Source organism: Chiloscyllium punctatum, chromosome 49 (genome assembly GCF_047496795.1).
Source record: "Chiloscyllium punctatum isolate Juve2018m chromosome 49, sChiPun1.3, whole genome shotgun sequence".
In the NCBI taxonomy this organism is placed as follows: Eukaryota; Metazoa; Chordata; class Chondrichthyes; order Orectolobiformes; family Hemiscylliidae; genus Chiloscyllium; species Chiloscyllium punctatum.
Window position 1 is genome coordinate 28233141 of NC_092787.1, and position 26615 is coordinate 28259755.

General features: G+C 42.4%; 2 protein-coding genes across 7 annotated transcripts in view; one reads left to right on the top strand and one right to left on the bottom strand.

Annotated features, from left to right (window-relative positions):
- LOC140469265 (serine/threonine kinase-like domain-containing protein STKLD1) overlaps positions 1-9790 on the top strand; it is a 39167-nt gene extending 29377 nt beyond the window's left edge. Inside the window, exons 7-11 of the mRNA XM_072565606.1 lie at positions 6392-6520; positions 7192-7320; positions 7882-8022; positions 8409-8488; positions 9692-9790. Coding sequence (XP_072421707.1) covers positions 6392-6520; positions 7192-7320; positions 7882-8022; positions 8409-8488; positions 9692-9790 — 578 coding nt within the window. The remainder of the gene's footprint in view (positions 1-6391; positions 6521-7191; positions 7321-7881; positions 8023-8408; positions 8489-9691) is intronic.
- A 2497-nt stretch (positions 9791-12287) lies between these two features.
- rexo4 (REX4 homolog, 3'-5' exonuclease) overlaps positions 12288-26615 on the bottom strand; it is a 133441-nt gene continuing 119113 nt past the window's right edge. For all 6 annotated transcript variants that reach the window (XM_072566055.1, XM_072566050.1, XM_072566051.1 and 3 more), the window contains 5 exons: positions 23517-23710; positions 21742-21830; positions 16194-16268; positions 14741-14815; positions 12288-12962 (listed from right to left, as the gene is read on the bottom strand). In XM_072566055.1, the coding sequence (XP_072422156.1) occupies positions 12810-12962; positions 14741-14815; positions 16194-16268; positions 21742-21830; positions 23517-23710 (586 nt within the window). In that variant the 3' untranslated portion in view covers positions 12288-12809. The remainder of the gene's footprint in view (positions 12963-14740; positions 14816-16193; positions 16269-21741; positions 21831-23516; positions 23711-26615) is intronic.

The window sequence follows — 26615 nt, forward strand, 5'->3', positions numbered from 1 at the left end:
CATGTGTAGAGCAGGTTTGGAAGGAACAAGTGACCATATTTCCAAAGCTCCCTCCAGGAACAGGAAGAGGCCATTCAACACCTTAGGCCCATTCTGCCATTTAATTAGATCATAACTAATCTGTATCTCAACTCCCATTACTGGTTTGTGGGTCACTAAGATTCTTAGGGCTCTGAATAGTCAGGTGGTTATCAGGTGGGAGATGTTGTTGTCATGGTAATGTCACTGGATTAATTACCTAGAGACTCAGGCCAATCCTGTTAGTATTGTTTAGCGTGTAGGTTTGCTCGCTGAGCTGTAGGTTTGATATACAGACGTTTCATTACCTGGCTAGGTAACATCATCAGTGGCGACCTCCAAGTGAAGTGAAGCTGTTGTCTCCTGCTTTCTATTTATATCTTTCTCCTGGATGGGGTTCCTGGGGTTTGTGGTGATGTCATTTCCTGTTTGTTTTCTGAGAGGTTGATAGATGGTATCGAGATCTGTGTGTTTGTTTATGGCGTTGTGGTTGGATTGCTAGGCCTCTAGGAATTCTCTGGCATGTCTTTGCTGAGCCTGTCCCAGGATAGATGTGTTGTCCCAGTCAAATTGGTGTTTTTTTTCATCCGTGTGTAGGACTACGAGGGAGAGAGGGTCGTGTCTTTTTGTGGCTAGCTGGTGTTCATGTATCCTGGTGGCTAACTTTCTTCCTGTTTGTCCTACGTAGTGTTTGTGGCAGTCCTTGCATGGAATTTTGTTGATGACGTTGGTTTTGTCCATGGGTTGTACTGGGTCTTTTAAGTTTGTTAGATTTTGTTTGAGAGTGTTGGTGGGTTTGTGTGCTACTAGGATTCTGAGGGGTCTCAGTAGTCTGGCTGTCATTTCTGAAACTTCTTTGATGTATGGGAAGGTGGTTAGGGTTTCTGGCTGTGTTTGGTCTGCCCGTTTTGGTTTGTTCTTGAGGAATCTGCTGACTGTATTTTTAGAGTATCCATTCTTCTTGAATACGTTGTATAGGTTGTTTTCCCAAGTTCGTCTCTGCTGCAATGTGTGGTGGCTCGTTGGAATAGTGTTCTGATACAGCTTCGTTTGTGTGTGTTGGGATGGTTGCTGGTGTAGTTAAGTATTTGGTCAGTGTTTGTCGGTTTTCTGTATACGCAGGTTTGTAGCTCTCCGTTGTCCTTTCTTTCGACAAACAGGAAGAAAGTTAGCCACCAGGATACATGAACACCAGCTAGCCACAAAAAGACACAACCCTCTCTCCCTCGTAGCCCTACACACGAATGAAAAAAAACACCAATTTGACTGGGACAACACATCTATCCTGGGACAGACTAAGCAAAGACACGCCAGAGAATTCCTAGAGGCCTAGCAATCCAACCACAACGCCATAAACAAACACATAGATCTAGATACCATCTATCAACCCCTCAGAAAACAAACAGGAAATGACATCATCACAAACCCCAGGAACCCCATCCAGGAGAAAGATATAAATAGAAAGCAGGAGACAACAGCTTCACTTCACTTGGAGGTCACCACCGATGATGTTACCTAACCAGGTAATGAAACGTCTGTATATCAATCCTACAGCTCAGCGAGCAAACCTACACCCTAAACCTCAACCTGAGCTACAAACCTTCACAAACCTTGTTCATATTTTATTACAATCCCAATATGGGATCTGAAATTAAAATTAATCTCAGAAACAGCAACCCTGAGATTATCGCTGATTTTATGCAAGGTCATTTGGGTTCACTAATACCTTTCAGGGAATGACATCTGCCATCTGTACCTGGTCTACATGTGACTACAGATGCCACAGCAATGTGGCTGCCTTAACTACCCTATAAAATTGCTTAGCAACTCATTCAGTTCAAGGACAGTTAGAGATGGCATCAAGCCTGGGTCCCCCAAAAGAATTCTTAACTATCCCTTAATAGTCTTACAAAGATTGTTCAATCCCAATTTTGAAATGTTCATTTGACCCTGAGTCTCAGTAGCTTTATTTGTTTTATTTCATCCTGACATTGATCCTAAATGTTGTCTGCCCCTAATTTTAAGATGATGTTCCCTGTTCTGCACCCTCCCCCAACAACAAATGGAATTATTTCTATCCATCGTCTTGAATCCTTGGATCATTTTGAAAATGTGTTTGAACACCTCTTTAGCTGTATACGCAAGACAATAGAAGGCTTTTCGTGTCATAGAGAAGAATAACATGGAAACTGATCCTTTGGTCCAACTCGTCCATGCTGACTAGATATCCTTAATTAATCTAGTCCCATTTGCCAGCATTTGGCCTATATCCCTCTAAAGCTAACTTACCCATTAGAGTACCCATTACAATGTTGTAATTGTACCAAGCTCCACCACTTCCTCTAGCAGCTTATTCGATACATGCACCACCATCTGCATGAAAAAGTTGCCCCTAAGGTCTCTTTTAAGTCTTCCAACTCTCAGCTTAAACTTATGCCATCTAGTTTTGGATTCCCACACCTCAGGGAAAAAAAAGAACTTGTCTATTTACCCTATCTGTGCCCCTCATGATTTTATAAACCTCTATAAGGTCACCCCTCAACCTCAGATACTCCAGAGAAAATAGTCCCAGCCTATTCAGCCTCTCCCTATAGCTCAAACTCTCCAACCCTGGCAACATCCTTTTAAATTTTTTCTGATCCCTTTCAAGTTTCACAACATCCTTCCTTTTCCTGGGAGACCAGAATTGCACGCAATATTCCAAAAGTGGCCTATCAAATGTCGTGTACAGCTGCAACATGACCTCCCAACCCCTGTACTCAATACTCTGACCAATAAAGGAAAGCATACCAAACGCTTTCTTCACTGTCCTATCTACCTGCAACTCCACTTTTAAGGAACAATGAACTTCCACTCTAAGGTCTCACTACAGCAACCCAGAAGTTCAGAAGGCAGCAGGAACACCTATTCTAAGGATTTAAACAAACTGGGAAACCCAAGAGCACTATCCTCTAGCACTTATGGGACAAGCCCAAAGAAGAAAACACTGCATCACCAGACACAATAGCGACCATCCCATACACCAAAGACATATCAGATAACCACCTGACTATTCAGAGCCCTGGGAATCTTAGTGACCCACAAACCAGTAAACACCTTCCACCAGCTCCTTACAAAGATCCAACACCCACATCCAACAGGACAAATATTATCTACAAGATACCCTACAAAGACTGAAAAACACTACATATAACAACCAGAAAGAAAACTGACCATACGAATGTACAAACATCAGCTCACTACTGCCAGTCATGACTAGTACTCTCTCATTCCCAACCACACAGACTATGAAGGACAGAAAATCAAGTGGGATGAACCAACCTAGTACAGGCAAAGCAGAGACATGACAGAGAATTCCTTGATGCCTGGCCCTTCAACCGGAACTCAATCAATTGGCACATTGAAGTGAACCCCGTATACAAACCACACAGATACAGAACTGGAAGTACCAACAAACAGAGACATACAAATACCAGGCGGGACACAGCACCAACACCTTATCAAAGACATACTGGGGATGTCACCTAGTGAGGTGACAGAATGTTTGCAGAAAAACACACCAGCTCAGCGAATGAATCCACAACTTTAAACTCCATCTGCCACTCCTCAGCCCATTGGCCCATCTGATCATGATCCTGTTGTAATCTGAGGTAACCTTCTTCGCTGTCCACTACACCTCCAATTTTGGTGCCATCTGCAAATTTACTTACTACACCTCCTCTGTTCACATTCAAATAATTTATGTGAATGACGAAAAGTCGTGGACCCAGCACCAATTCTTGTAGCACACTACTGGTCACAGACCTCCAGCCTGAAAAACAACCCTCCACCACCACCCTCTGTCTTCTACTTTTGAGCCAGTTCTGTATCCAAGTGGCTAGTTCTCCCTGTATTCCACATGATCTAATCTTGCTTATCAGTCTCCCATGGGGAACCTTGTTGAACGCCTTACTGAAGTCCAGATTGATCAAGTCCACCGCTCTGCCCTCATTAAACCTCTGTTACTTCTTCAAAAAACTCAATCAAGTTAGTAATACTTGATTTTCCATGCACAAAGCGATGAAAGGACTATCCCTAATTAGTCCTTCCTTTCCAAATATATGTCCATCCTGTCCCTCAGGATTCCCTCCAACAACTTACCCACCATCAATGTCTGGCTCACTGGTCTATAGTTCCCTGGCTTTTCCTTGCCACGTTTCTTAAGCAATGGCACCACATTAGCCAACCTCCAGTCTTCTGGCACCTCACCTGTGCCTATCAGTGAAATAAATGTCTCAGCAAGGGACCCAGCAATCACATCGCACAGCTTTTATCATTTAACCTTTTGGATTGTGGTTTCATTCTGGTGAATCTGTGCTATACCGTTTTCAAGGGCAGTAAATCTCAATGCAATAAAGCAGTCTATGCCCATATGCAGCAAGAACCAGAAAACTTGCACACATGGGCTGATTAGTGGCCAGTAGCATTTGTGCTACATAAGTGTAAGGCAATGATTGTATCAAACAAAAGAAATCTAACCACCACTTGATATTTAATGATGTTACCATTGCTGAATTCCTCACTGCCCACATTCTGGGAGTTACCAATGACCAGAACCTGAATTGGACTAAGTACAGCTACAAGAACAGGACAGAGAGGCTTGGAACTCTCTGGCAAGTAACTCATGTTCTTGCTTCCTAATGGCTCTGTACCATCTACAAGGTTAAGGGCATACATACAGGTAGAGGGCAGTGATTGATTAAGCACTTTGAGAGAGTTCATCCTCTATTTCCTTACCCACATATGCTGTCTGGACATGCCATAGCTTCTTGTCTGGCAGGGGATCCAGATAGGAGGCTGCTTATATGGGAGCCCTGCCCTTGTCATTGGAGGTTTGAAATGAGGCTGTTTCACACAGCAGTCCCATATAATGGGAGCTTAATACGTTTAACAAGCTCCCTGACCTTTTATTTTTTCTGTAGTTTTGAGGAATCCATGTTCCATAGATGTGTGATTTGAATATGCTCCAGCCTTTGTTCCAATATTTGAAGATGCTCCCAAATGTTTGGTCAGAGGACCTCTGTATGGATCTGCCCCTGGGTCTGGTGAATATAGCCATTATCAGGTTCAGGCAATGGATCTTTAAGGGGCTTATGTACACCTCTATGGTTCTATAATTGACTATTTTACTTCCAGACATTGGAAAGGGAGCTTGCAATCTCCATTGGTATCCTTGAGGCTTTTCATGACAGGTGCACATGGTGGGACCTGGGGTTTAGCACACTCTACCACTGAAATTTCAGTTTTAATTTAACTTTTGATTTTCTGTTACCCATTATTTTGATTTGGATTAATGTGGTTTAAGTGGTAGTGTTAGAACATGGAACAATACAGCGTAGAACAGGCCCTTCGGTCCATAATATTGCACCGACCTGTGAACTATTCTCAGCTCGTCCCCCTACACTATCCCATCATCATCCATGTGTTTATCCAAGGATTGTTTAAATCTCCCTAATGTGGCTGAGTTAACTACATTGGCAGGCAGAGTATTCCACACCTTTACCACTCTTTGAGTAAATCAAGTGTTGTTGGTATAAAGAGCACGAAGAGAAACTTTATGTATTGCAGAAGTTAAAATATATCATCCTATCCCTGTGCCCCAAACTCAAAAACAAAAATTTAATTTACATTTACAAGATTCTTTCATGATTTGATTTTTGTTCCAGTATTGCTTTAAGGGCAAGTTGTTTAGTTAATTTCAGGTGTTTCAAAAGAGAGATATCTGGAACACTGGGTTAGATATTAGTAATGATGCATTCTATAAATAAATCTAATGTTAGGCAAATGTTTTGATTCTCGTTTCCTATATCAGCAACTTTCTTCAGAATGAATTAATTACAGCACACTAGGGAGAGCATCCTGTTCAGCTTCAAAATATATTTCAGGATATTTTATGTTCATCTGAAGAAAGATGAAGGCTTCTTGCATCGTAGTGCTTCCTTATAAGAACGTACAACTTGGTGAAGGCCATTCAGCACTTTTGACTCTATCTCAGAATTAAATGAGATCAAGGTTATCATGCAACCTAACTCCATATTCCTGACACTGTCCCATTTCCCTTAATAACTTTGGGTAACAGAAGTTTATTGATCTTATGTTGAAAATTAATAAAAGTCAGCTTCTAACTCTTGTCAGCTAAATATAATGTGCTTGTATCTCTAGAGGAGTTGAACTTATGAATCAGAAATGAGAGTAATTCCCACTGAGCCATTGCTGACACTATATCAGGAGAGAATTGGGGCACAGCTGCAGCCCAAGCACTGATCTTGAACAGACAGAGTGTGTCTGGGAGAAGTCTACCGTCTAACTTTGAATTCTTGGTGCCCCTCTGTAGATGAAAATGCACAAATCGCAAGGTCTGAAAATATGCTGCAGACTATTCTGCAGGTCCTGGAGAAACACATCCAGAATGGTGACGTGGTGGAGTCAGCCAGTGCAGCACTATGGGTCCTGTCCTTACAGGGTGAGTCTGGGGAACTAGTCACAATGAGGCATGTACATATACACAACAAACATAAACTAGCACATTACTACAGAATAGAAAGCCAGATTGACATCCACAACACATGACACACCTTTACACAGCATGTAGCCAAACTCTGTCTCAATCCATGTGTGCAGAGTTTCTGCATGTCTTAGTCCACGCCTGTGCAAAACTTTATGTCTGGGTGCTCATGTGCATTGTGTTTAGTAGATGAATGCAGATACCCCTTGCATGTCCCAGTCATGTTCACGTCTCCACTGTGTCCCAGTCCACATGTGAATGTACCCCGTTTATGTATGCATATACCCAATCCACATGCACATACGAGTTGCAAGAGGAAGTGATAAGTACGGGTCCAGTTACATCATTTGGACAGGTATATAAATAAGAAAGTTTAGAGTGATACAAGCCAAACACAGGTAAGTTTAGTTTGGTTGGTATAGCCAGGTTGGTCTGTTTCAGTGCTACATGATTCTATGACGTATCCACTGCGTGTCCCATTCTGCTTGCACATAGTCACCACAAGTCACATACCATGTACACACATATGCCAAATGTCAAATCTACACATTCCATCTTCACTTCTAACCAGTCTGCATAACTTGATAGTTAATTATTTGAACACTTATATGCTCACGTTCTCTTCTTAGAGCCCTTAAATGATGAGCAATTGGAGGATATCACCCTGCTGTTAATTGAAGCTCTTGACCTCCACCTGCGAAAAGAAATCATTGTGAAAAATATCTGCTTCGCTCTGTCTAGCTTAATTCGATTGTCAGGTAAGTGTTAAAGATCAGCTCTTAATTGTGACCAATAGTGGGTGATTCAGTGGTGGTAATATTATTGAAAATCAAAGAGAAATTATTAGATTTTCTCTTGTTGGAGGTGATCATCCCCTGCCACATCTTTGTGCAAATGTTACTCATCAACCTACACTGACCGTTATCCAGGTCATGGGCAAGGACTGCTTCAGCATCTGAAAAATAGAACTGAACACTGTCGTCATCAAGAACATTCTCACTTCTGACAAACAAAGGAGATAAAGGACAGCTCTTCAATCAAACAGTTACATTGTAGTTAATCTGTTGAAAACACCAATAAGATGTCAAGGCCCTCACTCCAGGAATCACAAGTTTGGAAAGTGTAGGAGAGAAAACAATCATAAATCAGAACACAACAAAAGATCAAGAGGAAGAAAAAGTGAGGGCACGATGAGGGCAGAGTGAGGGAAGGAACAAGACATTGTGCTGAGCCTCAATTTACAATGGGAGATTGGGGGAAAGAATCAGACTGTCCCAGTCTCCTCTAAACTAACCAACTGATAATCCTCTCCCTCTCAGAGCTCGTGGCATTCCGGATCCTGGTGCCAGAAGACCATCTGGATGGATTGGCTCTGATTGTTCAGAGTTACCACATCCACTTCACTGACCCAGAGGTGGTGCAGGATATATGCATGGTGTTTCAGGAAATGGTGCAGTACAGTAAGTTCACATTTGCTGGTTGTGGAGGGCAATGTGGTGGAAGGGGAATATTAGGTAGGGAAGGGAGGGGGGAGATGGGTTTAGGAGGTGTGGGTAGAAAGCAGGGAGTAAGGGGGGGGGATCTGAGGGAGGTGAAGGGAGGAGAGTGGGCAGTGGAAGGAGGAAGTGAGTGGGGTGAGGTAGTGGGGAAGAGGATCAGGGCTTGGAGGAGGAAATGTGGTAAGGAAGGAGTTGGGAGCATTAGTGGATATGATGGAGGGCAGTGGGAAAGGGATGGGAGAAGGAAGGAGTGTGAGGTAGGGGTGGTGGCGTGCGCACCATGGCATGGAAGCTACAGAAGTGGGTTTTTTAATCAATAAAGCTAATCCCTGTTGGTGTTGTTTCAGAGGATGTGGTGCCTGAACTGATCTCTCAGAAACTAGATGTAACACTGAATGCGATCAAAGTCAAATTCGCTTCAAACGAGGTGAGAGTAAAATCTCGCGCAGCTCCTTGAATTGCATAGTCAAAACCAGACACAGAAACAGAACTAATGCTGAAGGTTAAACTGGAACATGCTGCCTTAAAGGGGAGTAGAAGCAGATTTAATGGAAATTTTCAAAAGGAACTTGGGAGCAACACTTGAAAAGGAGAAATTGCCAGACTTTGGGAAAGAGCATGGCTGAGGCAAATGGAATAATTGAATAGATCTTTTCATGAGCTGGTGCTCAGGGTGATAGTAAAGTGAAAAGTGTTAAATTCAGGGCAAAGTAAAAACTTTAAAAAACTGTGAATGCTGCAAATCAGAAATAAAAACAAATTGCTGGAAAAGCTCAGCAGGTCTAGCATCATCTGTGAAGAGAAATCAGAGCTAATGTTTTGGGTTCAGTGACTTGAAACCTTATGAGGAAGGGTCACCAGACCTGAAACGTTAACTCTGATTTCTCTCCACAGATCCTGCTAGACCTGCTGAGATTTTCTAGCAATTTGCTTAAATTCAGGACACTTGCACACACTGGCATACCTTCAAGTAAGAAATTTAAGGGATGATTCTCATGGAGAAGTTTAAGAAAATGAAAGGATTTGATAGGGCGGGTAGGGAGGATTTATTTCATCTTGTGCAGAATGGGAGAAGGGTAGTGGTGAAAGGAATAAAAGGAAATCTGGAACTTCCTCTAAATCGCTGGAGGCGCAACTGAAATATTCAGAACTGTAAATTGTTTACTGAGGAAAGGGATTAAGGAGACAGGGCAGAAGCAGATGAATGGATTTCAGCACAAAGACAAAAAAAAGGGTTGCTGGAAATCTGAAATAAAAAAACCAAAATATTTGAAAATATCAATAGATCAAGTATAATACATGGAGAGAAAGACATTAAGTAAATATGACAAAAGGTTATTGACCTGAATATTAATTCATTTTCTGTCCAGCAATACTGCCTTTGTGGAGTATTTCTAGTATTACTTGTATAATTAAATGAGGTTCATATCAATGATTTACTAGAATGACAGACTTATGGACAGAATGGCTTCCTGTTATCCCTATATTATCCCAGATTAGCCTGAATTGAGAGGGGCAGTTTCCAGGATGGCTAGCACTTACAATGAGAACATTTTGAGTCGTGAACCCTGCAGGGGAGATAGGGAGATAACAAATTAGTCATTTATGGATATTCTCATTCTCCCTTCAGGATATTGTCACTGTGCTGGATTCTACACTTTCAAAATTGCAGGCAGCAGAGGCAGGTGCTCAGAATGAAGACAGCAGGAACACGAAGGACTCCATTTAATTTAAAATCATGTTTTTAATAAACAGAAGAATGAGTCCTAGCATGGTCAGTGCTGATGAGTTTTCTGCTTCATCACCAATCTTCAGTCACAGACAGTTGTCAAAGTGCTCTCAATCTCAATAACATAAGCAAGCAGCAATTCTACTGCTGCAGGCTCCCACAACTCAAGCTTCGTGATAATCACACTCCCTCCAAAAGTTCAGAACTTTTGGGTCGCATCCTGAATCATGTTATTTTTCCCTCAACTCCACATCTTTGTTGTGAATGTGTTTCTTTCAGAGCTTCAAGGAAAACCTCCATTCAGAAAGAACTGGGATCCTATCTCACTGCAGAGAGCTGTGATCCTGCCTGATACTTCCAGTGACAGAACCAACAGAGCTCTGCACCATCTGAGGGTCAGTTCTAAGGGAGTGCTGCAACATCCGAGGGTCAGTACTGAGGGAGTGCCATATTGTTTGAGGGTCAGTACTGAGGGAGCACTGCAGCGTCTAAGGGACAATATTTAGGGAACATGTGAGGAAACATCACACTATCAGAATCATTATTGAGGGAGCACTGTGCCACAGATGGAACATTAGATTTGGGAACTATTTGCTCCCACTGGTGCTATCAAAGTAGTTTAGGTAATTCTCAGTGCGGTGGGCCATAATTTATTCCTCAAAAGATATGATCAGTAATATAACAACTGAATCAAATTGACTACAATGTTTCTGCATTACAACAGTAATTACACTGAAAAAATATTTGAACAACGATGAAACCTTTTTGGATTTCCCAGGATTGTGAAAGTCACTGGAGAAATACACATTTACAATTTGCATGATCACAACCAACACAAGAGCAGCATTCTTCACTGCAGCTGCTGGAAATTGTGAATCAAAACTGCAAATACTCCAGAGGTCAGGCAGCATCCCAGTTAATGGTCTCTTGTCAATGATAGATATAAAATCAGAATAATAAACTCAGAGAGAATATCCCCACTCTGTGCTTTTCTCATTGGAGTGAAGTAGAGTGACAACTTGTTAGAGGTGTACAAGATGATAAGAGGGAATACTCAGACTTTTCCCCAGGGTGGAAAAGGCCATCACAAAGGGGCATAATTTTAAGGTGATTGGAGGACAGTTTAGGGGAGATATCAGAGGTAGGTTCTTTAAACAAAAAAATTGGTGGGTATGTGGAATGCACTGGCAGCAACTCCTGAATAGGCACATGGATAATAGTAAAATGAAGGGTATGTAGGTTAGTTTGATATTAAAATAGGATAAAAGGTCGGCACAACATTGAGAGCCAATAGGCCTGTACTGTGTGGTATTGTCTAGCTACAGTATTAAAAAAGGGTGCAGTTGTTAGAGAACTACTCAGAGCATCTCAATGCTGTTGGCTCGATACCTGCTTCTCTCTCAGCCACAGGGCCAAGGCTGAAGTACAGCAACCAATGACTATAATTTTCTTACATTTATTGACTGGATTGGGCATCACTAACAAAGCCACTACTTATTAGCTGTAGCAGGGTGGTGGAGGTAATCCCCTAGTTGAAATGGCTGTATCCAGAAAGTGTAGGTAAACCCAGTGTTGTTACAAAAGGAGCTCCAAACCCTCCTTCAGCAACACTGAAGGACCAGTGATATGTTTGAGTCAGAATGGCCAAATCCAGTCATAGTCATGGAGTTATTTTGCACGGAAAGACTCTTTGGTCCAACTGGACCATGCTGACCAGATACCAGAAACTGATCTAGTCCCATTTGCCAGCATTTGACTCTTATACCTCTTATACACGATAGCTAATTTAACTTGGCCAATCCACCTAATTTTTGCAAGGTTTGTAGCTCAGGTTGAGGTTTAGGGTCTAGGTTTGCTCGCTGAGCTATAGGTTTGATACCCAACCTATGGATATCAAACCTACAGCTCAGCAAGCAAACCTACACCCTAAATCCACCTAATCTATGCGCGTTTAATGAGTGGTTGGAAACCTACACAGACACAGGGACAATGTACAAACTCCACAGTCACCCAAAGTTGGAAGTGAACCTATTATAAGGCAACAATGCTAACCACTGAGCCACCATGCCACCCATGTCAGAGAATGTTTACAACACTGACCTTTTTCCTGTTAAACACATCTTGATTCAAGCTCATTTGGATTGAAGCAGCTAGAGCGAGTCCCACTGGGTCCATAAAAATATCAAGTGAAGTATATTCTAAATCTGTTCCAGATGAGTGTAGGTAGAGTTAAAATCATCCCCTTTATTCATCACCAGTTCACTTATTCCGCCAGTGGAGGCAATGGGAAAATCTCTGTGTTACGTGGTATCAGCCCTTTTAAGTGAAGCAAAGGAGTGGGACAGGTAGACTCAACTTCCTGACCATCCTGTTTATATTCACCACTGCATGCCATTAAATTATTAATTTCTTGGTACATCCAGTTTGATTTTCATGGCTCTGAAGATTTGAAAACAGCTGTCCGCAGTGGATAAATCAGAATCCAGAACACAATCTATTAGTATGAGTGACTGAAGAGAAATATAGAATTTAATCAGAAGAGCAAGCAATTGTGGCTGCTGTGTCGATGGAGCCTCACTCCACATCTAACTCCGTGCTGTCCCTGTACTGGGAGTGTATGGAAGATATTCTGTTCTTCTGATCACTGATTTAGTTCATGTTCAGTGATAATTCTAGAGACATTTTATTTTTGTAGATCATCAGAGCTAGAATAACAAGTACACATCTTACAAGTTAAAACTCAAGCAAGAAGAAAAGTAACTCCAAACAAATTCAGTCCAAGTTCTGTTACAGGATTGATTACTGTACGAAATCACCCAGATGCAGCGTTACCAGTGAATAGTCAGCCTGCTGAACATTAACCAGTTACTGAGCTACAATACTCAACTGACGGCAGTAACAGCAAAAATACAAGTGCCATCTCACACCAGAGTCTTCATCTGTAATGTTGGCGAGAGGGCAGACCTTTCACAGATCACCCGGTTTTGGGTGGATGGGAAGCATCACTGTTCACTCAGTATCACTTTCTGACAAGTTTCTTACATTTAGCTTCAAGGTTTGGTTTCCCCACCTTCACCACTTGGTTCTTTGTTCTGTACTTTGCCCTCACCTCAGCTTCCCACTTCTGCCTCACCAGTGTATAAAGTCTCATTGTTGCCTGTGCATCCTGTACCTATAGAGCAAGACCAAAGGAAAGAAAACACAGTTAGATGGGTAGTGGTGCCAAGTCTGGTTTGTTCAAACTGATGTACAAATCTCATTTTCACTTGCCTCTTGCTGGGCACAGGTTCTACCAGTGCAGGCTCTCCTTCAGTTTAACAAAACAGCCATCATGCCAGGGGGTGCATCAGCATTAGATTTTCTGTCCTCATCGCACATAGATCACAAGCAGCAAGTCTGGCTGAGAACCTCTCCGCGTTCATGCCCAGATATGATCAGCACCAACAAGCAACTCAGAAGTCAGCATGTTTGGGAGCCGCACCCCAGTGAGAGTCAGTGTGTGTGGGAGCCGTACCCCAGTGAGAGTCAGTGTGTGTGGGAGCCGTACCGCAGTGAGAGTCAGTGTGTTTGGGAGCCGCACCCCAGTGAGAGTCAGTGTGTGTGGGAGCCGTACCCCAGTGAGAGTCAGTGTGTGTGGGAGCCGTACCCCAGTGAGAGTCAGTGTGTGTGGGATTGCGACCCACAAGGCAGTAGAGAACATAAAGATGACAAGGAGGCAACTTATAGGATCAGGAGAGACCCTTTGGCCCATCAAGTCCATGCTACTGAAAATATGCCACTACTTACACTCGTCCCACTTTCCCACACTAGACCCAAAGCTTTGAATGTTCAAGCACTTTTTAAAAGATTGAGGTTTCCCATCTCAACTCACATCCCAGACAAGGCATTCCAGGCCCCACCACCCTCTGGGTGAAGTGTTTCCTCAACCTCCTGCCTTGCACTTTAAAATTATGCTGCTTGTTATTGACCCTTCAGGCAAGGGGAACAGCTGATTTCTATTCACCCTGTTTATGCCTCTCAATTGTATACACTCTATCAAGTTCACCCTCAACCTTCTCTGCTCAAAAGAAAACAGCCTGAGCTTATCCAGCCTCCCCTTGTTGCTGCAATGCTCCACTCCAGACAACATCCTGGCGAAATCGCCTCTGCATCCCGTCCAGTGTAATCACATCCATCCTATATTGCGGTGACCAGAACTGCACACAGTACTCTTGTAGTGGCCTATCCAAAGTGCTGTACAGCTCCAACATAACCTCTCTGCTCTTGTAATCTATGCCATGACTAATAAAGGCAAGTGTCCTTATTCCTTCTTAACTACTCTATTACTCTGTCCTGCCACCTTGAGGGATCTGTGGACAAGCTCCCTCATATCCCTCTGTTCTTCTGAGTTTCTTAGTGTCTTGCCATTCCTTGAATACTCCCTACCTTATTTCTTCCTCCAAAAATACATCACATTTACCAGGATTAAGTTACATGCTCCTACCATTGATTTGCCTAATCTGTTTATAATTTCCTACAACCTAACACCCACCTCCTCATTGCCAACTGCCCAGTTGTGTCATCTGCAAGTTTATCATCTTTCCCATAGTTTCACTTTACATGCTGTAAACAGTAAGGGACCCAGTACTGATCACTATGGTAGACCGCAGCACACTGGGCTTCAATCAGACAAACAGCGTGCTACCACCATCCAATGTCTCCTATCACTAAGTCAAATTTAGATTTGTTTTGCCAAGTTATCCTAAATCTCATGAGCTTTTATTTTCTTTATCAGTTTCCCATGTGGGACCTTGTCCACTTAATTGAGATAGTTTGATATTTCAAGAGTAAACAAAACATGACAGCCTATTGGATATTCAGCAGTTCCAATAACAATCCGAACACAGCGGGTATAATTGTTGCAGAATTTCTCTATCACAGTGAATGACAAAATTCCCAATGAACACTCACCGAGGAATGTTCAGACTCCTGAACTTTGACTTTTAGGACCTGACTACACAAATGCTTGAGGGAAGGCCGGCCACACTACGGAGAAAAAAGAAAACTGAATAATTTATAGAAACAAAGGTAATTTAGAGAAACAAAAGGTAATGTATAGAAACGGAGGTAATGTGTAGAAACGAAGGTAATAAATGGACTGTTTAATATGCTCTGGCCTGGAAAAACAGAAAAAATGCTCCCAATCATCCTTATTCAATCCTACACAAAAATCAGAGGTGGTTAACAATGCTATTCCTAACAAAGTTATACACTACAAGCAGGGAAGGCTTTGCACTCCTCAATTCATGAACGTTTCTTCACAATCTCTATTGTGGAACCTGTAATCAGGTTCCTAAACAACCACACAGCGTGGCTGACCTCACCTTGTTACACCAATGAGCTACTATGGATGCATTCGGGAGAAAGCTAAAGATTGGTTGGAGTTTTACTTTTGAGGGAGTAAAGAATAGAAGGCCATCCTAATGGGTTTACATAATGAGCAGCTGGGGCTTATTGTGAATGAACATGTTGGACTGCATGGTCTATGTCTGTGCTGTGAAGAGGTGGCTGCACGTGTTATTATTAATGGCCAAGAATGTTACAAAGCCAATGGACTACCCAGGAATTGGACCTCAGGGATAGTTTTGATAGAGTGGTCCTGTCTCTCCCACCTTTGGATTAGTAACCCAGAGACTGAGATTAATGAATGCTCTGTGGTCCTGGGTTCAAATCCCACAATAAAAGCTGGTGGAATTTAAATTTAATTAACAAATCTGAAATTTAGAAAGGGCTCTTGCAGTATAGTGGTAGCGTCCATGGCTCTGAGGAGAGAGGCCCGAGTTCACGTCCCACCTGTTCCAGAGGCATGTGATAACATTTCTGAACAGGCTGAATTAAAAGCTAGTCTAATGGTGGTCACTATATGGATTGTTGTAAAAGCCCACCTGCTTTACTGATGCTTCTATGGGAAAGAAATCTCTCTGTGACTCCAGTAGTTTTGTTTTTAAAACATATATTCATGGGATGAGGGCATCACTGGCTGGGTCAGCATTTATTGTCCATTGCTAAGAAGAGGGCAGCTCAGAATCAACCACATTGCTGTGGGTCTGGAGTCACATGTAACGAGGGCAGATTCCTTCCCTGAAAGAACATTAGGGTGGATTCTGAACTGTTGTCTGAGAAAGAGACACAGTCGAAGGGCAATTAGGGTGGGCAACAAACGGTTGCCTTGCCAGTGATTGCTGACATTCCATGAAAGAATATGTCAAAAAAGAAAGGTGACTTGATTCTATCACTGAGTGACGAAATAAATTTCCAATCAGGTGACAGGCACGTTTAACAACTAACAACAGTGCTGCTTACACTCTCTGATCATGTTCAATAAGCAGCTGTGATAGACAAATTCAAACGTCACTTTACTCACTTTGACGGCTGTTTTGAAAGGTTTGTATTTTTGTGTGTCACGAATGTTCTTCTTTGGATGGTCCAGGAACAGAATCTGTGGCAATTAGACAACAATGAATTAGCAGAGTGACCCAGCTGCTGCCTGTATAGCTTACTCCTTTTCAGTAGTACTCTTTGACATTAATATTTACATTAAAACATGCGTTCTGCGGTTTGCAGAGCTAAGCAATTGAAGAGTGATTTTGAAAGGCTTGACAAACCAATGACAAAGCAGCGTTGACGTGGAGAGTGGCAAATTTTGTGTTCGGATCTGAACTAAGTGAACCAAGTTTGAGTCTTCCATCAGCATAAGACACAAATATGAATCCAGAACCACAAACAGGTAAAGACAAGACTCCCTTCCCAAAAGGATGTTAGTGACTAGTTGGGGGTTTTACAGCAACCTGACAGTTTTGCAGCCAATTTTACCAATCCCAGATTTTTATTTTAAAAAGAATTCAAATTCCACTACCTCAAGTAGAATATGAATTCATGTTCTCTGGATTATTAGTCCAGTGACACCACACTGCTTTAATTTTCTACTGCAGAGACCCAGACACTTGCATCAGGTTATCAGAGAATGGTCATTATCCACGTACGGACCCCATGCATTGCTGAGTCAGAACCTATTGGAGGGATGGGACAAACTGTGGTGAGACAGAGAGAAACTGGCTGCACAAATGCTGATTTCTACACCCCCCATCCCCCCCCACCACACTCCCACCCAAACACCACCCCTTTGCCACTTTTCCTAAAGTAAAAATTTTGTTCAAGGACACACTCCCTCAATAACAGTGTCAATGTCATTGAGACTGATCAATTTTCACCAATTTACGATAAATAGGATAAACCCCAATAAATTAATTCAATTTAGATCTTTACGAGGGTTCAAACTCCTTGAATTCTCTTTCACATGTCTATTCACTATGATAAGCTGGTTGGCTGCTTTGTGCCGAAGGACAGGAATTGGAAGCAGTGGATCAGTAAAACCTTACTTCTGATATCCTGAACATACTTACCCACCCAGAGACTCAAGAACATCCATGTCAGAAAGGTAACATGTCAGGTATTTTGTACAGTTTTGGTCTCATCTCAGGGAAAATGCATTTACTACAGAGTGCAGTGGAAATTCATCAAACTCATCCATTGAGATGGCAGGTTTGCCTTATGAGGAAAGATTGAAGAGATTAGATCTGTATTTCTTAAAGAGTTTTGAACAATGAGACAGGATCTTACTGAAATGTACAAGATTGTCACATGGTGTGACAGGATATATGGTGAGCCCAGAACCAGGTAGCAGAGTCTCAGGATATAGGCCTTTTTAAACAGAGATGAGGATGTTCTTCTCCTGTGAAAGGGTGGGATAGTCAACAGGACTTTAAAATGAAAATTGAAGGGAAAGAGAAAGGTAAAACTCCAAGGAGGATAATGGCCAATGGGAAACAAAGCAGCAGGTTAACATCTGTGGGGGTGGATTCAACCGCATGGGAAAAAGAAATGAAAAGAATGGAGATCTCAGGAGGGGTTATTAAAGTCTCCAGAACACAAAATAGGACAGAGTATTTGAAAAGGCTTAGGAATCTAACTCCAAGCACATTGGATAAAAGGATGACACTGAGAACAGGGACAGCGTTGTATATGAATGCACACAGTATAAGGAATAAGGTAAATGAGCTTGTTGCACAGTTTGAAATTGGCAGGTATGATGTGGTGGGCATCACAGAAACATGTTTGCAAGGTTATCAGAACTAGAAGTTAAATATCCAAGGATATACATCTTATCGAAAAGGCAGGCAGGTGGACGTAGGGGATGGGGTTGCCTTATTAGTAAGAAATGAAATTAAGTCGATAGTGAGAAACGACATAGGGACAGATGATGTACAATCTGTGTGGATAGAATTGAGGAACCACAAAGGTAAAGGAAACCCATAATGGGAGTTATGTACAGGCCTCCAAACTGTAGTTAGGATGTGGGACAAAAGACACACCTTTTCTATCTCCTGGTGTAAGTAAGGTAAGGTTACAGTGATCATGGGGGATTTCAATATGCAGGTGGACTGGGAAAATCAGGGTGGCAGTGAATCACAGAAAAGGGAATTCGAGGAATGTCTACAAGATGGTTTTTTTTTGAGCAGCTTGTGGTGAAGCCCACTAGGGAACAGGCAATTCTGGATTTAGTGTCGTGCAATGAGGCAGACTTGATAAGGGAGCTTACGGTGAAGGAATCCTTAGGAGGCAGTGATCATAACATGATAGAATTTATGCTGCAGTTTGTATGGGAGAAGCTGGAATCAGATGTAACAGTATTACATTTGAATAAAGGCAACTACAGAGGCATGGGGGAGGAGCTGGGTAGGATTGACTGGAAGAGGAGCCGAGCAGGAAAGACAGTGCAGCAGACAGGGGTTTTTTTTTTAAAGATTAGATTCCTAACAGTATGGAAACAGGCCCTTCTGCCCAACAAGTCCAAACCGACCCTTCAAAGAGTAACCCACCCAGACCCATTGCCCTACCCTTTATTTACCTCTGACTAATGCACCTAACACTACGGGCAATTTAGCATGGTCAATTCACCCTAACCTGCACATCTTTGGACTGTGGGAGGAAACAGGAGCACCCGGGGGAAACCCACACAGACACGGGGAGAATGTGCAAACTCCACACAGAAGTCGCCCGAGGCTGGAATTGAACCCGGGTACCTGGTGCTGTGAGGCAGCAGTGCTAACCGCTGAGCCACCATGCCGCCATTATTCTGGGAATAATTTTGAAGACACAGCAGAGATTCATCCCAAGGAAAAAGCAGCATACTAAGGGGAAGATGAGGCGACCATGGCTGACAAGGGAAGTGAGGGACAGCACAAAAGCAAATGAAAAAGCATATAATGCTGTGAAGGTTAATGGGGAGCTGGAGGATTGAGAAGCTTACAAAGACTAACCGAGGATAACTAAAACAGAAATAAAGGAGGGAGAAGATTAAATATGAGGGAAAACTAAGAAAAAAGATTGCAAGAGATCCTTTAGATATATAAAGGGTACAAGAGAGGCAAAAGTTGCCAGTCAGCTGCTGAAAAATGACACTGTAGGAGTAGTAACAGGGAACAAGAAATGGGGGAGGAACTGAACCAATACTTTGTGTCAGTCTTCATGGGGGAAAACATGAGTAATATCCCAAACATTCAAGAGAGTTGGAGGGCAGAGGTGAGTATGGTCACCTTCACCAAGGAGAAGGTGCTTGAGAAACGGAAAGGTCTGAAAGTGGAAAAATCACCTGGACCAGATGGACTACACCCTAGAGTTCTGAAGGAGATAGCTAAAGAGATATTGAAGGCTTTAGTAGTGATCTTCCAGGGATTATTGGAGTCAGGGAGGGTTCCAGAGGACTGGAAAATTGCTAATGTAGTTCCCCTGTTTAAGAAAGGTGTGAGGCACCAGATGGGAAATTATAGACCTATTAGCCTGACCTCAGTCATTCATAAGAGTTTGGAGTCCATTGTGAAGAATAAGACTTCTGAATATTTAAAAGTGCATGGTAAAATCAGCCAAGTCAGCATGGCTACATCAAGGAGAGATCATGCCGGAATTCTTTGAGGAGGTAATGAGTAGATTACACCAAGGAGAGCTAATAGATATTATCTACCTGGACTTTCAGAAGAGCTTTGATAATATGCTGCGCAGGAGGCTGCTAAGAGCCCCTGGTGTCACAGGCAATGTGCTAGTATGGATGGAAGTCTGGCTATCCGGCAGGAAGCGGTGAGTGGGATAAAAGGGTCCTTTTCAGGAAGGCAGCCGCTGACAAATGGTGTTCCGCTAAGGACAGTGTTGGGACCACAACTTTTAATTTTATATATTAACAATCTAGATAAAGGAAATGAGGCATTCTGGCGAGGGTTGCAGATGATACAAAGATACGTGGAGGGACAGGTAGCATCGAGGAGGCAGGAAGTGCGAGGTCCTGCACTTTGGGAGGAAGAATAGAGGCGTAGACTATTTTCTAATGGGGAAAAGATTCAGAAATCTGAGGTGCATTGGGTCTTGGGAGCCTTAGTCCAGGATTCTCTGAAGGTTAACTTGCAGGTTGAGTCAGTAGTTAGGAAGGCAAATACAAGGTTGGACTCTATTTCAACAGGACTAGAATTTCAAAGAGGGATATACTTCTGAAGGTTTAAAAGGCTCTGGTCAGACCACATTTAGAATATTGAGAGCAATTTTGAGCCCCATATCTCAGGAACGATATACTGGCCCGGGAGCGAGTCCAGAGGAGGTTCATTAAAATGATCCCAGGAACGAAGGGCAGCACGGTGGCTCAGTGGTTAGCACTGCTGCCTCACAGCACCAGGGACCTGGGTTCAATTCCAGCATCGGGCGACTGTCCATGTGGAGTTTGCACGTTCTCCCAGTGTCTGTGTGGGTTTCCTCTAGGTGCTCTGGTTTCCTCCCACAATCCGAAGATGTGCAGGTTAGGTGAACTGGCCACGCTAAATTTTCCATAGTGTTCAGGGATGTGTAGGTTAGGTGGGTAAATATAGGGTAGAGAAACGGGTCTGGATGGGTTACTCTTTGGAGGGTTGGTGTGGATTTGTTGGGCCGAGAGGCCTGTTTCCACACTGTAGGGAATCTAATTCTAATTCCAATGAAAGGCTTAACATACAAGGAACGTTTGAGGACTCTGGGTCTATACTGGATGGAGTTTTGGAAGATAAGGGAGGGATCTTATTAAAACTTACAGAATACTGAAAGGCCTGAACAGAGTGGGCTTTGGGAAAATGTTTCCATTAACAGGAGAAGCTAGGACCTGAGGGCACTGCCTTTGAGTAAAGGGGAATTCTTCAAATAAGGAGAAACTTCTTCAGTCAGAGAGTGGAGAATGTTTGGAATTCAATGCCACAGAAGGCTGTGGAGGCCAGGGCAATTAACTATATTTAAGACAGAGATCAATGGTTCTTGATTATTCAGGGAATCAAGGGTAATTGGGAGAAGGCAAGAGAATAGGGTTGAGAAACTTATCAGCCATGATTGAATGGCAGAGCAATCGAGAAGGCTACTGTGTCCTAGATAGTGTCAGGTTTTGATTGTTGTTGGAGTTGCACCCATCCAGGCAAGTGGGGAGTATTCCATCACACTCCTGACTGGTGTCTTGTGGATATGGCTACTTTCTGCTCCTATGTCTTATGGTGCTGTATCTTTGGAATTCTCTGCCCTTTAAGTCTGTGGAAGCTCAGTTATTGAGTTTTAATTCTGATAGTGTTAAGGAATAGTGAGGAAATTTGGCAGGGAGGTGGGTGATTAGACATGACTGAAATGAATTGCCTAACCCAGCTCCTATTTCCAATGGGTTCCAAAACACAATATTTTGTTGTGGTATCAACCAAGAATCCTTTAGCTGAGAAAGGGATTGGATTATTAAAAAAATACTTTGAAGGCTATTTGACTGCATTTTACAAATTTTACTCTGGAAAGGAATTACCCTGAGCTCCCCCTGTTACCTCGCTAAACACTGAACCACACAGCAAAGGACTGTTGGTACTGACCTTGAGATCGTTGTGGACAGCATGACCAACTAACACTCTGCCTTCCAAGATTTCTGCAACCTCCCTCTGCACAACTTTAAAGTCTTCACCTAAACAAAAGTCCAAACCAGATCAAAAACGGTCAAATCAGTTTCAAATACACACAAGGGTTAAGACTCACATTCTGCAAGTTCAAATACTGCAGATGCTGGAAAACAAATGGAAAGTGCTGGAAATACTCAACATGTCAGCACTGCGGAGAGAGAAACACAACTAACTTTGATACAAATAGGACAGTTCTTCACGAAAAGTTGAATATTAATAGTTACTGTTCCGTGACTTCCTGACCATGCTGCTGACAGTGTCGTTGTGGGATCTTATTTTTTTCATAGTCTGGAGTTATCCTCCCTAAACTGCCTAAATCTCCTCACATCCTTTTATTCCTTTATCTGTTCTGAGTGTCAAAAGCATAGACTCAATTATCTTTCTAGTTATTCCTGCCATTTATAACCCTATACCTTCACAGACATTTTATAAAATCTTTTGCTACTTCCCCTTCTGTTCCTAGACAGATTTCTTTCAGACTACCTCAACTTTATAACTTTTTTGATTCCCCTTTTAAACATTCTGTCACAAACTTTACAAGCCTCAGATTTGACAGGTGGAAAGCTTCATTTTAATTTCAATTTATTTTCTCATTCCACAAATCCCAGCAGTTGCTCCTTCCTTCTCCTTACGGAGGAATAAGGCAACTGTGTATTTTGATCACTTGACAATCAATAACTACACAGCACTTTTAGTAAAATATCCCAAGGTAGTGGTAAAATTAGACACAAGACACATAACCAGACACCAGGATACCACCCCAGGAGTCGAGATTAAAGTTTGGTCACAAAGTAGTTACTAACCGGTGTCTTAAAAGGAGGAAAGAGAGGCAGAATTGTTGATGGAGGGTACTCTAGAGGTCAGGGATCAGGCAGCTGTAAGAATGGCCACTAATAGTTCAGCAATTAAAACAAGGAATTGACAAGATACCAGAAATACAGGAGCATGGTCTGTTGTTTCTGTCCTCTCCTGGGATGTGGGGGTCACTGGCTGGGCCAGCGTTTATAGCTCCTCTCTAATTACCCTTAAAGCAGCTGTGATCTGCTCTCTTGAGCTGAAAGCCATGCACTGTAGGTAGATCCACAATATCACTGGGGGAGGAATTCCAGGATTGTGACCCAGATATACTGAAGAAATGTATGTACTTCCACGTCCAGATGGTGAGTGGCTTGGTGAGGGAAATGCAGTGGTTGGTGTTCCCACATATCTACTGCCCTAGTCCTTTCAGATTTAAGTTATCATGGGTTTGGAAGATCCTGTCTTCAGGAACCTTGGTGAATTTCAACAGTGCTCCTTGTAGATGGTACACACTGCTGCTAATGAGCATCAGTCGTGGAAAGAGTCAATGTGGTGCCAATCAAGAAGGCTACTGTGTCCTAGATAGTGTCAGGTTTGGAGTGTTGTTGGAGCTGCACCCATCCAGGCAAGTGGAGAGTATTCCATCACACTCCTGACTTGTGTCTTGTGGATATGGCTTTGGGGAGTGCAGGATAAATACTGACCAGATTCATGGCCCAAAAGGTTTCCCTGCTGTAATGTCTCCGAAATCCCGGGCTGTTCTGGCACGTTTGCTAATTTGTTAACTTATTTATTCACTGATCTCCTTTCCAATGCCCCTCACCAAAATCTTGTTTGAAATTTTTGCATAAATTATTTAAAACCAGGTATAAAGATTCAGGAAGACAGCTCACCAGTCTTCATGTCAACTGGTCGTACTCCACTGACCCAGGTCCTGTAATCCGTCACCTTTTCTGTTGGTTTCACATATTTGTCATAAATGCATTTTCCAAATTGGTTCACAATAGATACACGTGCAAGGATGCTGTCCACTTTATCTGAACCCACGCCAACCATCTCACAGTCCATTGCCACTGCTTTGGTGAGTCTGCGAAAACAGCCAGCACAGTTTATCCAGACAGATAGACCCAGTCCCAGTCCTTAAAGTCCCAGTCACAAAGAACAGCAGCACCTAAGTAAAACTAAACCCAATGTCTTATCGCTACAAACCTGGGCTCAACCAGTATGGGGTTACATACATAGTAAAGCTCCTTCTACACTTAAACTGAAAGCTGAGCCTCTCCACGCTGTCTTCAAACACTCCCGGCACAGGAACCGCACAGGATTAGATAGCGAGTAAAGCTCCTGGGTTAGACCTGGGCAAGTCTGGGACTGGTGCCCTAAGAGGAGTATTTGCTGCAGTAGCTTGGAAGGCTTCAAACTAAAATGGGAGGGGTATGGGAACCTATGCATGGAGTTAGAGGAAGGGGAATCAAAGACAAGAAAAGACAGAAATGGGGAATAAGGAAAGTGATTGGCAGAGAAATCAAGGGCGAGGATCAAACAGTGATACTGTGAAAAATAATTGGAGTGAGACAGGTAATGCTGAAAGTCAAGCCTGAAGGCTTTGGGCACTGACGTATGGACATTCGCAATAAACTGGATGAATTAATTGTGCAAATAGATTAAAACAGGTATAAAATTGTCAAGATTACAGAACCATGGCTGCATGGTGACCAGGGATGGAAGCTGACTATCCAGGGGTATCCTGTACTTCGGAAGAACAGATAAAGGAAAATCCAGTGATTTTGCATTGTTAGTTAGACAGGAGATTAAGTGAGGGAGGATCTTTATTTCTGATGATGTGGACTCTGTATGGGTAAAGGTGAGAAATACCAAGGGACAAAAAACATGAGTGGGGGTTGGATACAACCCCCATACCGTAGGGGTGATGTGGGGAATGGCATTAAACTGAAAATTAGAGATGCACACAATAAAGGAACATCTGTAATTATGGGTGACTTTATTTTGCATAAAGATTGGCCAAATAAAATTAATAACAATACCACAGAGGAAGAATTCCTGGAGTGTATACAGGATGGTTTTCCTGGACCAATACGTTGATGAACTGACTATAGAACAGGCAATTCGGACTGCGTATTGTGTAATGAGAAAGGAAGAATGGGCGATCTAGTGGGAGTCAAGATTAGAGGTGGTGCTGGAAAAGCACAACAGGTCACGCAGCATCCAAGGAGCAGGAAAATCGACATTTCGGGCAAAAGCCCTTCATCAGGTCTTTCCAGCACCACTCTAATCTCGACACTAATCTCCAGCACCTGCAGTACCCACTTTTACTTTTGATCTAGTTGTGGGAGGCTACCTGAGGATGAGTGACCATAATATTATACAATTCTTCATTGAGATGGAGAGTGATGTAATTGAGACCAGAATCTAAATAAAGGAAACTACGTGTTACAAGGCGCGAGTTGGCTACGATAGTTTGGGGAACGTTACATAAAGGAATGACAGTGGAAAGGCAATGGCAAATATTCAAAGAACACATGGGTGAATTGCAACAATTGTTCATTCCTGTCTAAATGAGAAAGGTTACCAGACACTGGCTTCCAGGTTTAGTAGATACAGTATTAGATCCAACTTAGTTGGGGAAAATAAACCCGAGAATTGAGAGCAGTTTAGAATTCAGTAAAGGAGGACATGAGGATTGATTAAGAAAAGGAAAACAGAGTATGAGAGTAGCTTGCAAGGAACATAAAAACTGACTGTAAACATTCCTACAGGTACATGAACAGAAAAATACTGAAGACAAATGTAGGTCCCCTTAGAGTCAGAAATTGAAACTTACAATAGGAACAACGAAATGGCTGACCAACTAAACACATACTTTGGTTCTGAGTTCAAAGGGGAGGAAAATCAACATATCAAAAATGTTGGGGAACCTGGTTTAGTGAGAGGACAGAACAGAAGGAAATCAAAATTAGAAGGAAAATGGTGTTGGGGAAATTGATGAGATTGAAAACTGGACCTGATAATCGATGTCCCAGTATATTTAAGGAAGTGGCCCTAGAAATAGTCTTCCAAGGTTCTTAGACTGAAACAGTTCCTATGGATTGAATGGGTAGCTCATGGAACCCCACTATTTTTTTTAAAAAGGAAGTAGACAGAAAATTGGAATTATAGACCAGTCGGCCTGATGTCAGTAATGGGGAAAATGTTAGAGTCCATTACAAAAGTTATAACACAAAGCACTTGGAAAACAGTAGCAAAAACTGAAATTGCTGGAAAAGCTCAGCAGGTCTGGCAGCGTCTGTGAAGAGAAATCAGCTAACGTTTTGGGTCCAGTGACCATTCCTCAGAACTGAAGCACATGCAATTCTTTCTTTTTTTTACTTGGAAAACAATGGCAGGATCAGAGAGAGAGTCAGCATGGATTTATGAAAGGGAAATCATGCTTAACAAGTCTACTGGAATTCTTCGAGGATGCAATGAACATGACTGATCAGGGCTGAGCCAGTGGATATAGTTTATCTGGATTTTTGACAAAGTCTCATTCAGATTAACCTGTAATATCAAAGCTCTTGGGAATGGGGATAGTGTTTTGAAGAGGCAGAAAATTGCTTAGCAGACAGGAAACAGAGTTGAAATAAACAGGTCTTTTTTTGAATAGCAGATACTGACTAGTGGGTTACTGCAGGTATCAGTGCTAGGACCCAGCCATTCACAATATATGTTAATGATTTCAATGTGGGAATGATACATAATATCTCAAAATCTGCAGGTGACACAAAGCTGGGTGGAAGGGTAAGCTGTGAGGAGGATGCAGTGTGATTGGCAGGTGCAGAATAATGTGGATAAAACATGTGAGAGTATCCACTTTGGTAACCAAAACAGGAAGGCAGATTATGATTTGAATGGCTATGAACAGTGAGAGGATTATGCTAAGAGCCTTGTACACCAGTTATTGAGATGAAGTGTGCAGGTACAGCACATAGTAA